This window comes from Protopterus annectens, chromosome 7.part0 (assembly GCF_019279795.1).
Source record: "Protopterus annectens isolate FY-2018-M chromosome 7.part0, PAN1.0, whole genome shotgun sequence".
In the NCBI taxonomy this organism is placed as follows: domain Eukaryota; kingdom Metazoa; phylum Chordata; order Ceratodontiformes; family Protopteridae; genus Protopterus; species Protopterus annectens.
Window position 1 is genome coordinate 810,889,133 of NC_056739.1, and position 12,333 is coordinate 810,901,465.

The following is a 12,333-nucleotide window of genomic DNA, read 5'->3' on the forward strand; positions in this document are numbered from 1 at the left end:
AGTCACCCAGAAAGAGAGAAATATGGTGTCAGACAAACACGATCTCCCTAAGTACAGAAACCATTCCAGGAGCTGGACTTTAGGGAAGTTTTCTTCGTGCAGAATTCTGCTGGTCACTGAGATTTCAACAAGCTGTAGATGTTCCTTTTATCTACTGTAAGAGTCCCTTTGTAAGATACATTTTTATGGAGAATATTTGGCATAGCTGTACTTGCCTTTAATTAACAAGTCTGCAGCCTGCGGTTCCTTTACCTTTCATTGTGATTATTCTGCTTGACAGGCCGTAGCAGAGAGACGTGGTAGCATAAGAGGGTAATGATGGACAATAACAATATCAGTGCACCTTTGAGGAAGAGTAGTTCAAATCATTTTAGCTATCATTAGAAACTCCCTCAATGGGATTTTTTTTCTTTTTAATTTTTGTAGATGAGACATGGAAATAAAAACTACAGAACAAGAATTTCTGCAGCTGTGAAAATGGCAGAAATGGCACAGAAGATTGGCCTTCAGGTATTGCAGAAGCACTTTTTTGTATTACTTTAGTGTGCCATAAGAACAATACCTGAGCAAAACATGATGATCTTTTTATGGCCTGATTAGGCCCACTTGCTGACATCCAAGAAATGTACAATATGCAGTAATGGAAAAGTGAGAATGGGCAGATAAATTAAATAGTATATAATGGTGATGAAGTTGTTAAAGAATTATGAATTGTAACTTTGGTTTATTAATGTTTCATTTGTTTGCTGAGAACTCCACAAAGGATGTCTTCTCTGAGATCTGTGCAATTCCAAGGCCATCTTTATCACAAAATGCACACTGTAAACCATTATACATGACAAATGCAAGCCTATGAAGGACACTCCATAGAACTCATATAAATGTTTGCCTGTGATATCCTCTATCACAGGACCCATGGGACTCTCCTTATAAAATGACTATATTCTCGATCTGTATAAAGTAACTTAAAAACTACATTTCCATCACTTGAAAGCAACCACAGTACTTTCTGTTATATTTAACTCTTTTGATGTTATGTGATCCTATCTCGCCTACATTCTGACTGATGGGTTCGGAGCCGATCCCTCGGCTCCGACTCGGCACGCTTATGCCAAAGAGCGAAGTCTCTTATTGGCTGAGCTTACTATATCCCAGGATGCACCACTACCAGTCCCCCAGATCTCGTTTGCCGCTAACAAGTGAAGACGTGGTCTTGAGCTGGCTGAGCTAAGTAGTGATTAATTTCACTAGTTTTTCTGTCAGAAATTTCTATTTTTCTTCAACAAAAGCTGTTTTAACAGCTATTCTTGTGTTTTGACTGAGTTTGGTGGAATTTACTTAGTAAATTCTTGTGTTGTGAGTGTTGACTAGGAGTACCTCTTGTGTGTAAAGGCCTTTCCCGGTCTTTTTGATTGTAGGTGACTTCTGTTTGTTAGGGATCTCGGATCCTTTATTTTGTGGAAAGTTTATCTTTTTTGTTAAAAAAAGGTCAAAGAGAAAGTTTACAGGGTTTGTACTGTGTTTTGGACTTTAATTCACCGGAATGTCTCAGGTACCTAGGCCTTCAGGCTTTAAAAAGTGCACCAAGTGCAACTTTAAAATGTCGATCACAGATGATCACTCTCTCTGTGTTTATTGTTTGGGTGCGAAGCATTTGCAGGAGTCCTGCAGCGTGTGTCACGCTTTTTCCTCGAGGGTCCTCCAAGAGAGGAAAAATAAGCTCATATTAAAAGGTCTTGTAAAACCCTCATTCGAAGAAGCTTTAGCATCCTCTCCTTCTCCCGCTAAAAAGAAAAGGGCGTCGGCTCCGACCAGTCCGTCGGATCCGACCGCCAAAAGACATAGGCAGGCTTCTCCTTCGGCTCCAAGGACTTGGAGCCGAGGCGAACGGTCTGCCTCGATGCCACCAGTCTCGACTCCTCTGGCTTCGGAGCCGATGGCTGGGGCATCGAGAGGTGGGTCACCTTCGTCGGCTCCACTGGTCTCGGAGCCGACAAAGGTTGCCCGCTCAGACACTTCCTCCTCGGTGCCGAAGTCCTCCTCGGCACCGATGGAAACTAGTGTGGGTATTCCTTCGGCGCCGATAGTCATCGAGTCGCCTCGGAGCCGGTCCCCTAGCCCCTTGGGGCCGTTGGAGAGGCCATCTCGAACCCGTTCAGTGTCCTCTAGGTCATCGAGGATGTCAGATTCGGACATAGGGTGCTCCAAAGACTGTTCCAGTCCCCAGTCTTTCAAAAATTTGTTTCGGCTCCGACCCAGTTGGCTTCGGAGCTGATGGCCCATGCCCATGTCATTGCTATTCCTCCTCCGACCGCTTCGGCTCCGTCGGAGCAGGTGCTGTTGGAGCCGGTGGAGATCTTAGGGTCGGCTCCGACCCTTACTCCAACCCCGGCCTTCGGGTCCGAGTTTGGTACACGGACTTCTTCGGCTGGACCTGGGGGTGATGTTTCGGGACCTATGCTATCGGTTCCGAGCCTCCCTCTCGGTGCTTCGGCTGCGGGACTTCCGTCTGCTATCATGGCTCCAGGGACCGGACACTCCCAGGATTCTGGGGGTCCGGCTTTCAGAGCTATGAGGAGTGCCTTGGCCAAGTCTTCTTTGGCCATTTCTCCGGCTTTACCGGCACCTTCCCTGGGCATGGAGACTGGGTCTTTGGCAGTTCCCCTGTCCTTAGGCAGCGGAGCCCCTGGGCCTGAGGTTACCCCCATTGGGGGTTCCCCTCCTCCTGAGGGTTCTTTGGAGTTGTCTTCAGAGGAACCCCCAAGGAAGAGATCGTGCAAGAGGAAGCACGTGGACTCCCCCGAGTCTATTACATCGGACACTGATCTTGATGATGCGGAGGGGTCCCCGAAGTCGTCCTCGGATGATGTCTCATTTGCAGACATCTTAGAGATCCTCAAACAACGAGGCGGCTGGATATCCAAACCCCCTCTGCTGATGAGTCAGTGCTCCTCAAGGCCTTCGGGGCTCAGCCCTCCGCTTCCTGGGTGTCTCCGCCCTTTGACGAGCTCCTGGATTTAGTTTGTCGGAGGGCTTGGGAACATCCAGATACCGTGGAACCAGTCCCTTCTCGTCCTAACAAATTTTTGTCTGCCCCACCCGAGAAGGAGTTCCTCACTAAAGGCGTGGCTGTAGATGCCATGGTGGTGGCATCTGCTACACAACAGGACGTGGCAGAGGCTTCAACGTCCGTCCATCCTCCTAATAAGGAGTCTAGGAGCATGGACCGCACGGGAAGCGTGCCCTGACTTCAGCGGCCTTTACTTTAAGGTCCCTGAATTATTTGGCACATTTTACCAGGCTTCAGAGGGATCTGGTCAAGGAGCTGTCAGATTCCCTCTCAGGTAACCTACCTGAGCAGCTTGCCCAGTCGGTTAGCTCTCAGTTGGCTATCCTTGCTTCAATTTCTAACTCGTCCATGAGGCTCATTTCGTATGCGGCCGAAGGGGCGGGTAGAGCGGCAGGCACAGGCGTGGCTCTACGGAGACAAGCCTGGCTCCGTTTGTGTCGTTTTGCGGAGGCCTTCAAGTCTTCCTTCGCCGACGCTCCCTTTGATGGGTCCTCTTTATTTGGACCTAAGGTTAAAGACACTCTTACCCGCTGTGAGCAAGAAGGAAAAACTTTATCTGCCGTAGGTGCACGTTATTCCACTCCCTTTCGGCCTTATCCCAAGGCTAAAGGAGGAGGGAAGATGTGGTTCCGCAAATCACGTAAGTTTTTCCATCAACAGCAGGAAGATTCCCCTTCCAGAGGCAGAGGACGGGGAAATTTTTCTGGGAGACGCCGTCCCAGAGGCGGCAGAGGGCCCCGCAATTCTGGAGACCGCGAGTCCTTTCGTGGCTCTTCAGCCTCCCACACTTCATGAGGGATTGCCTGGCTGTGCTGCTCCGGAGCCAGTCGGGTGCCATTTTGCCAAGCACCTAAAAGCCTGGGAGTCAATCACTCAGGACAGATGGGTGCTTCGGATTATTGCCGGAGGTTACACCATCCCCTTCACACACTCACCCCCACCGTCCAGAAAAATCCCGGACCCACCACCCAGTCAAAGGGACATTGCAGCCGCAGAAGCTTTAAAGCTGCTAGAAAAAGGAGTCATCCAACCGGTCCCCACAGACCAGATCGGATCCGGAAATTACTCAAGGTTCTTTTTAGTGCCAAAAAAGACAGGGGACCTGAGACCAATATTGGATCTCAGCAGACTAAACCAATCCGTCACGAAATCCAAATTCCGAATGGTCACGTTACAATCCATTCTCCCATTATTGGAGAAGGATGTTTGGATGTGCTCCATAGATCTCAAGGACGCCTATTATCACATACCGATACATCGGGCGTCCAGGAAGTATCTGCGCTTCAGCCTGGGAGACAGTCATTTCCAATTTTGTGCTCTGCCCTTTGGTCTCACCACAGCCCCCAGGGTGTTCACCAAATGTTTGGCAGTAGTAACGGCTCACCTGAGGAGTCTTGGATTGCAAGTGTTTCCCTATTTGGACGACTGGCTCCTGACTGCCACCACCAGTCATCTACTAATGGACAACCTCAAAGCCACCATCTCCCTGGGTGCTACCCTGGGAATTACATTCAATTGGTCAAAGTCTGTCTTGCTGCCCTCTCAGCGCATAAGGTTCATAGGAGCAGAGATAGACTCAAAATTGATGCGAGTTTTTCTTCCTACCGAAAGGATCCAAACTTTACAAGGCCAAGTTCAAGCCCTGATTTCAAGATCCAAGGCCCCAGCCAGGATGGTCCTACAAGTTTTAGGTTCGATGTCTGCCACGGTTCTTCTAGTTCCTCTGGCAAGATTGCACATGAGGATTCTTCAGTGGCTATTATCGACTCAATGGTCCTTTCAGGATCTTCCCCTCAATCACCCCATTATGATTACAGAAACATGCAAACGGGACCTTCGCTGGTGGCTTCAGACATCCAATCTAAATCAGGGAAGTCCTTTTGTTATTCCCTCTCCAGTGGTCACCCTGACGACAGATGCCTCCCAGACAGGGTGGGGGGGGGGGGCATTGTCTGGGCAGGTTAGTTCAGGGTTCCTGGCTTCCAGACGAAACTTTTCTCCACATCAATGTATTGGAGATGAGGGCTGTACTTCTGTCCCTGCAGGCCTTACACAAGTTTCTCCCTCAGGGCATAATCGCCATCCACACAGACAACATGTCGGTGGTCTGGTATCTAAACAAACAAGGAGGGACCAGATCTTACCCCCTTTGCAGAGAGGCCATGAGGGTGTGGGAATGGGCTGTAGCTACCAGCCGTTTCTTGGTAGCGACCCACATTCCGGGGAAATCAAATATATTGGCAGACAGATTAAGCAGGACAATTCTCTCTCCTCACGAGTGGTCCCTAAACGAAACAGTAGCAGCTCAGGTTTTCAGGAGATGGGGGACGCCGTGCTGCGACCTGTTTGCAACACCACTAAACACAAAGTGCAAAAGGTTCTTCTCCTTGACTCCACATCAGGGGGAAGCAGCTATGGATGCTCTAGCACAACCTTGGCCAACAGGGCTTCTTTATGCCTTCCCTCCGATTCCACTTCTCTCCAAAGTCATTCAGAAAGCTTCTCAATTGGGGTCCACAATGATACTGATTGCTCCGCACTGGCCTCGTCAGGTATGGTTTCCCTACCTGAAGAAACATGCGGTGGACGATCCTTGGACTTTAGATCTAACCCCGGATCTGCTAATCCATCAGTCGGGACGACACCATCAGTCCCTTCACTCCTTGAAGCTGACAGCTTGGCTCCTCCACTTCCGACCTTAGTCAGAAATCACACATTAGACCCGGAAGTTATTCACATTTTATCTTCGGCCCACAAACCCACCACTAAGAAATTGTACCTCAGTAAGTGGAAGAGGTTTGCTATCTGGGCTCAACTCAGGGGCTTAGACCCTATCACTGCTCCAATCCCAGAGGTTTTGAAATTCTTAACATCCCTGTTTAATCAAGGATCTTCTGTCTCTACTATTAAAGTCCAACTAGCGGCTATCTCTAAATTCCACGAATCCATGGATCCTCCATTGATGAGCAGCAGATTATGCAAAACTTTCATTAAAGGTGCGGGCCTGTTAAGACCCCCAGTTTTTCATCCTGCGCCTCCGTGGGATCTTGATTTAGTGCTTCGTGCATTAACATCTTCCCCTTTCGAACCGGCTGCTACATGTGAGTTAAAATATCTGTCTTGGAAAACTGCCTTCTTGGTTGCAATTACCTCTGCAAGAAGAGTTTCAGAGCTTCAAGCCCTATCTATCAAACCACCGTACTTGATTTTTCACAAGGATAGAGTATCACTTAGGCCTAATCCATCTTTTGTCCCAAAGGTCTGTTCTAATCTCTGTCTCCAACAATCTCTAGAGTTACCAGTTTTCTTTCCAAAATTCTCCAATGAAGCAGAATACACTCTCCATAAATTGGATGTTCACAGGCAATTGCGCTTCTATTTAGACAGGACTCAGCAAATTCGTAAATCAGACCAGTTGTTTGTGTCCTTCTCAGACAATAAATTGGGTAAAACCATCACAAAAGCTACTATCTCCAAATGGATTAGAGATTGTATAACTCAGGCTTATTCCTCTTCGAATAAGCAACTTACAACATCTGTCAAAGCTCACTCTACCAGAGCTATGGCGACTTCTATAGCTTTTCATTCCAAGCTCGCTATTTCTGAGATTTGTGCTGCGGCTACTTGGTCCAATCCGCACACTTTCATTTCCCACTATAAATTGGATGTGGCATCTAAAGGGCGAGCATCATTTGGTTCCACGGTACTCAGGAGTGTTTTCCAGTGAGCCACCCAGGATTCAGGTGCTAGGGACGCTGTCCCATCAGTCAGAATGTAGGCGAGATAGGATCACATAACATCTTTTAGTTATGTACTCACCATAACTTCAGATGTTTGGGATCCATCTCGCCTACATTCCTAATACCCACCCTCCTTCCCCGGCCTTGGAGATCAGAAGAGATTGAACGGTTTTGAGTTCTACTGTTTTATCTTGTTTCATCTGACGATGTTATATAAGCAGTGCGTGCATGTGTGCATGTATGCGGACAAACTAGATCTGGGGGACTGGTAGTGGTGCATCCTGGGATATAGTAAGCTCAGCCAATAAGAGACTTCGCTCTTTGGCATAAGCGTGCCGAGTCGGAGCCGAGGGATCGGCTCCGAACCCATCAGTCAGAATGTAGGCGAGATGGATCCCAAACATCTGAAGTTATGGTGAGTACATAACTAAAAGTTTTGTACTGAGACTAGAGCAGAATTGTTCAGTGAGTTTACCACTGCCAAGCTAAGACATATATTATACATACTTAATCTTGCCCCTGCTCACTGTCTTCTACACAACCAGTTTCTCTTTTGCAGAAATAGCTCCCCTTCATTAACTTCCCTTGCCCCTTATTCTGGTATTTTTCTTAAATGTATAGGATGGTCTTACCCACTTAGCATTTCATCACAGCTCTATTTTACTTTTTTGAAATGTTGCACTCTACGTTGTGGGTGGGCGGCATTTAACTGAGCTGGAGGTATTCCACTCTCTCTTACATCTCTCACCTGTATCCTCTGATTTGATCTTTTATAGCTCAGCCACAGCCACAGTTAGATTATGCCTTAGCTCGGCCCACTACCCCTTCCTCCACCAGCAGTCCTTTCTTCTATGTGTCTGAATGCTATAGTACAACACAATCTTTCTATACTTTCCCCCAAGTTCAATGTTTTGGTGTGTGTACCTTCAGCTGTGTTCTTACTTATAATAGTCAAGTATCCCATTGAGTGCAAGTGAATGTAGTAGTACTTCATTTGATTTCTGTTTGTACTGCTATTTGCCTCAACTAATAATTCCCTAAGCTACACTACTAAATGCTCAGTTGCGCATGATATGGTAGTTACAGCTCCGCTAGTACCTTGCTACTGTTATTAGCCAGCGCATGTGAACTGCAGCCCCTAAGAAGCCCAATTAAGATAATGTTAATATGCAGCCTTGTTTGGTTGAAGTCTAGGGTGACTTTTACAAAATGCTTTGAAGAGGTGAAATGCCTCTTCTTGTGTATATAGAGTAGAATTAGCACACTAGCATGCTAGTGAAAGTAATCTGCGAGACTGCTATAACTTGCTGAGATAACCGCATGGGTGGTCACATAGCTTTTTCTACACTATTAGTTATTATTACCTGCTAATGCATTTAACCAGATCCTGTGCTAAGTATCCTAATAGACACTAGTGCTGATTGTGAATGTATCTAAAGGGAGCCACAGAAAGTGCATTATACAGCAACACTAAGGTCCGATTGATTTCTTTGTATTTCTGGCATTGAAATACTTTAAGACTACAGGACTTTGTTAATTGGAAAGGTGTTCTCACATAAAGCACAACATGTATGCTGTATTTTTGTTTAGTACTTGTTGGTAAGGAAGTGTATCATCACAAACTGTATCTGTATAAAGCAATCTAAACATATAGAGTGGAACATGAAATCTTAGTAATGCTAAGTAAAGTATTAAATGCATGTAACATAAGTAAGTGCACAAATGTAGTGTGTGCAACTATAATGTGGTACCCCTTCATGTAGTTTCTACTGACTGAGATTTCTCTTGCCAGCTGGACAACTATGTGGAGTTTCTGTTATTTAACACAGTGCAAAGTCATGTAACGATAGAATCTCCTATTTAAACTCTTTTCTTTCTGTTATACATCATCATATATTCACACCATCCTCAAAACAGAGTAGTGTACACCAAGTTTATCTTACTTTATTCTAAGTCTGTATAATTGATAAGGCACTGAGGACACAGACGTGAAAACTTCCAGTTCTGATGTTCTCGTTTTTCATCCGATTCAACCTTTAGGTTATCGGATCTGACCGGTTCCGATTTCAGTGCCTTTAGAAGCTGTGGATCCAGTGCTCTGACTCCTCCCCTACCCTTAATTCCTGTCTTCTTCCAAAATACCTCAGATCTCGTTTGTCACCTTATCAAGAAAGGCATGATCTGATGTTGTTAATCTTCATTTGTTCCTTGCTGATGGGAAGTTGGTTCCGTCCTCGAACTGAGTCAGCCTTATAACAAGCTCGTGCCAGCCAAAAAACTCTGGAGCTAAGGTTTACCCATAGCCCCCTTCTCCCTGTTACCCCAGATCTTGTTTGCCACATAGCCATAAAGATGTGTCAAGCCAGCTCTCAGCTAAGTACTTTAAGATATTTCAGCTATAAAACCTTTTTCTTCAAAGTTTCTCTTTTCTATCTTTATTACTCACTTCTTTAGTTAATCACTAAACTTTTACCCATTTCTTAACATTTTGTTTTACTGTCTCCCTTACCAACTTGGTAATCTTAAGTACCATCATTGGTACAGGCCTTTCTCACTCTCTCTCTCTCTCCCTTTTCCTTACCCTTTGAGGTAATCTTGATGCCATTGTTGGTATCCTTTCCTTCTTTTTGTACTTGTATTTGAAAAAAAAAATGTCTTCTCTATCCTTGCTTGTAGAGTTTATTGTAGACTTTTGGTTGTATTAGTGTCTAAACTTGTCTTCCGCCATGTCAGAAAAAAAAGGGAACTTCAGGTTTTAAGCAATGCGACAAATGTGGTCACAAAATGCCCAGTTCCGACACCCATGTTTCCTGTGTTTATTGTCTGGGTGTCCCACATCTCTTGGTTCAGCCTCCTTGTGGTATATGCAAAGGGTTCAGCTCTCGTACCCTTAACGAGAGAAAGAACAAGCTGATTTTAAAGGGCCTTCTTAAGATACCCTTCTCAGAGGCTGTTTCTGGGTCGGAGGGCTCAAAAAAGAGCACAAAAAAGACCTTATTCAGTTCCTTCCTCACCCTCTGGTGATAAGAAGCAGGAACCCAAACAAAAAGTACCTAAATTGACCTCTTCAGCTCCAGGGCCTCAACTGCCCTGCACAGCACCCTCTTCAGTACCAACTTCGGTGCCATCTTCGAAAATTGTGACCCGGAACCTACCACAGCACCAGCAGTGTCTATGGCACCAATTTTGCCAGCAGTGTCTGTTCCACCCTTTTCGGCACCAACTTTAGTCACTCAGGCACCGGACAGTTTCCCCGTGTATGTCACTGGTCTTGAGACCACGGTGCCAACAGCCCATTCTGCTCGGACCCAATACTCACCCATGGTGGATCCTTTCTATGGGCAACAATTTAGCCCCGTTTTGGAATGGCCTGACTCCCTGTCGGGGATATTGGCCTGATCAACCAGGAAACTCTCGGAATTGGATGTGGTGCATCTTGTGGATCAGCTGCTGACAGCCAGAAGGATTACAACACATTCCAAAACTCCCCTCCCATCTGGATTTGGGAGTCTATCTCCACATAGTAATACAGTTGCAATCTCCACATAGTCTGACATATTCTTCTCCTTTGACCTCCTTGCAGGCATCAAAGTTTTCGTCATCGAAGGCTATTTCGGTTGCCATCTCTTCGGTTCCACTGGTGGATCTCACAGTGGTTCCAGAGCTGACCCTTTGGTCTTCAGCTTATTCAGAGCCGAGCCATCCTCGGGATCATGACTGTTCTGTGGGCACCGTGACCCCTACTACGGCACCTATTTTTTCCACGGCGCCATCTACTATGGTTCTGGGAGTCCTGACAATATCTAGGCCCCTTGGAGCTTCTTCCTAAGGAGCAGGCCCATTGGAGCAGGATGTGACCTTGTTTCTGAGGTTGTCCTTCTTGGTTCCGGGCTCCCATCCCTCTTCGGGCAGGCCAGCTTTCCAAGCAATGGAAAAGGCCCATGCCTCTGCAGGCAAACCGTCAGCATTGGAATACCAGATATGTCCTCCCTCTGAGCCACAACTGACACAGACCACTGCTTTGGGACATCGAGCACAAGAGCCTCAAGATACCCTACCGCAGGGTGCCCCGGAGTTCTCTTCAGATGCCCCCCCACCCAAACAGGTACCACACAAGAGGCTGTGCAAGAGGAAGCACGTCATCTCCCCCGAGGAGTCACTCACTGAAGGTATGGAGTACGATGAAGGGGAGGGGTTCCCACAGTCACCCCCTGAGGATGTCTCCTTTGGAGACATACTGGAAATTCTGAAACAGCTGAGTGACTGGAAGCCCACCATCCCTTCCTCCGAGGGGTCCGTATTCCTGCAGGGTTTTCGTGCTCGACCCTCTACTTCCTGGGTGACCCCACCTGCAGATGAGCTAGTCCAGCTTGTCGTGCAGCACATGGAAGAATCCTGATACTGCTGAACCAATCCCACAGAGACCAGACAAAATTTTATCCCCTTCTGAGGAAAGCCACACTGGTCTAAAGGCCTACCAGTAGACGCTATGGTGGTGGCAGCAGCTACTAAGAAAGAGCTCGCCAAGGAGAGCCAACTGTCCATCCCCTAAACAGAGAGTCTCGGGTGGTGGACAGATTAGGGAAGTGAGTATTTGTCTCATCAACCTTTGCTATTCAGTCTTTGAACTACCTAGCTCACTTTACTAGGCTTCAGAGAGACTTAGTCTCAGAACTCTCCGAAACCTTAGCAGGAGCAGTCTCTAATGAGGTACGTGACAAAGTTGCCTTGCAGCTTGTGACACTGGAATGCACATCCAACTCCTCCATGTGGTTGATTTCTCACTCTACTGAAGGAGCGGCTAGAGCAGCGGGTTCAGGCGTTGTCATGAGACGTCATGCCTGGATGCAACTGTGTGACTTTGTGGATCCATTTAAGACTTCCTTTCTTAACGCTCCAGTGGAAGCTTCTTCACTTTTTGGCCTGAAAGTGAAACACACGATGTTAAGTTGTCTATCTCGCCTTCATTCTTGCTGTTTGGGATCAGAGTCGATCCTCGGCTCTGACTCGGCCATCTTCAATAGCTCGAGAGCTGTTTACTGGCTCGAGGCTACCCCTTAGCCCATGATGCCTAGCGATAGCTACCCAGATCTCGTTTGCTGCTTCAGCTGCAAGGTGTGTCGTTTTCTGGCTCAGGCTTGTAATTTCAAATTTTTTGCGTAGAAATATATTCTTATACTCCTTAAAACTATTAGATAAATTACCTTTTCTTAGTTTTATTTACTAGTGTTTGTTGTTGAGTACCTTGTTCTCCTTTAGTCCCTTTTAGTAGAACTTGTTTAAGTTAGAGAGTTCTCGCCTCACCCACTCCCTTCCCAAGGAAGCCGTTTAACTTAGAGGCTCTCCTTTCCTCTGTTTTTTGCTATCGTTAATAAAAAAAAAAAAAAAAAGGGAGTTTGTTATATATATTTTTACATAGTCTGTTGTTGACTAGAGTAGACATTTTTCTATCTGTGTTTCTCTTCTGGTGCTTGGTTTTTTGTGGTTGATATGTCTAAAGAAGCTAAATTATCTTGGTTTAAA

General features: G+C 46.4%; 1 protein-coding gene across 1 annotated transcript in view; it reads left to right on the top strand.

The window, feature by feature from the left end:
* Window positions 1-12,333, top strand: part of ZCWPW1 (zinc finger CW-type and PWWP domain containing 1) — a 2,385,176-nt gene that overhangs the window by 1,964,526 nt on the left and 408,317 nt on the right. The window contains exon 10 of the mRNA XM_044076340.1: window positions 427-510. Coding sequence (XP_043932275.1) covers window positions 427-510 — 84 coding nt within the window. The remainder of the gene's footprint in view (window positions 1-426; window positions 511-12,333) is intronic.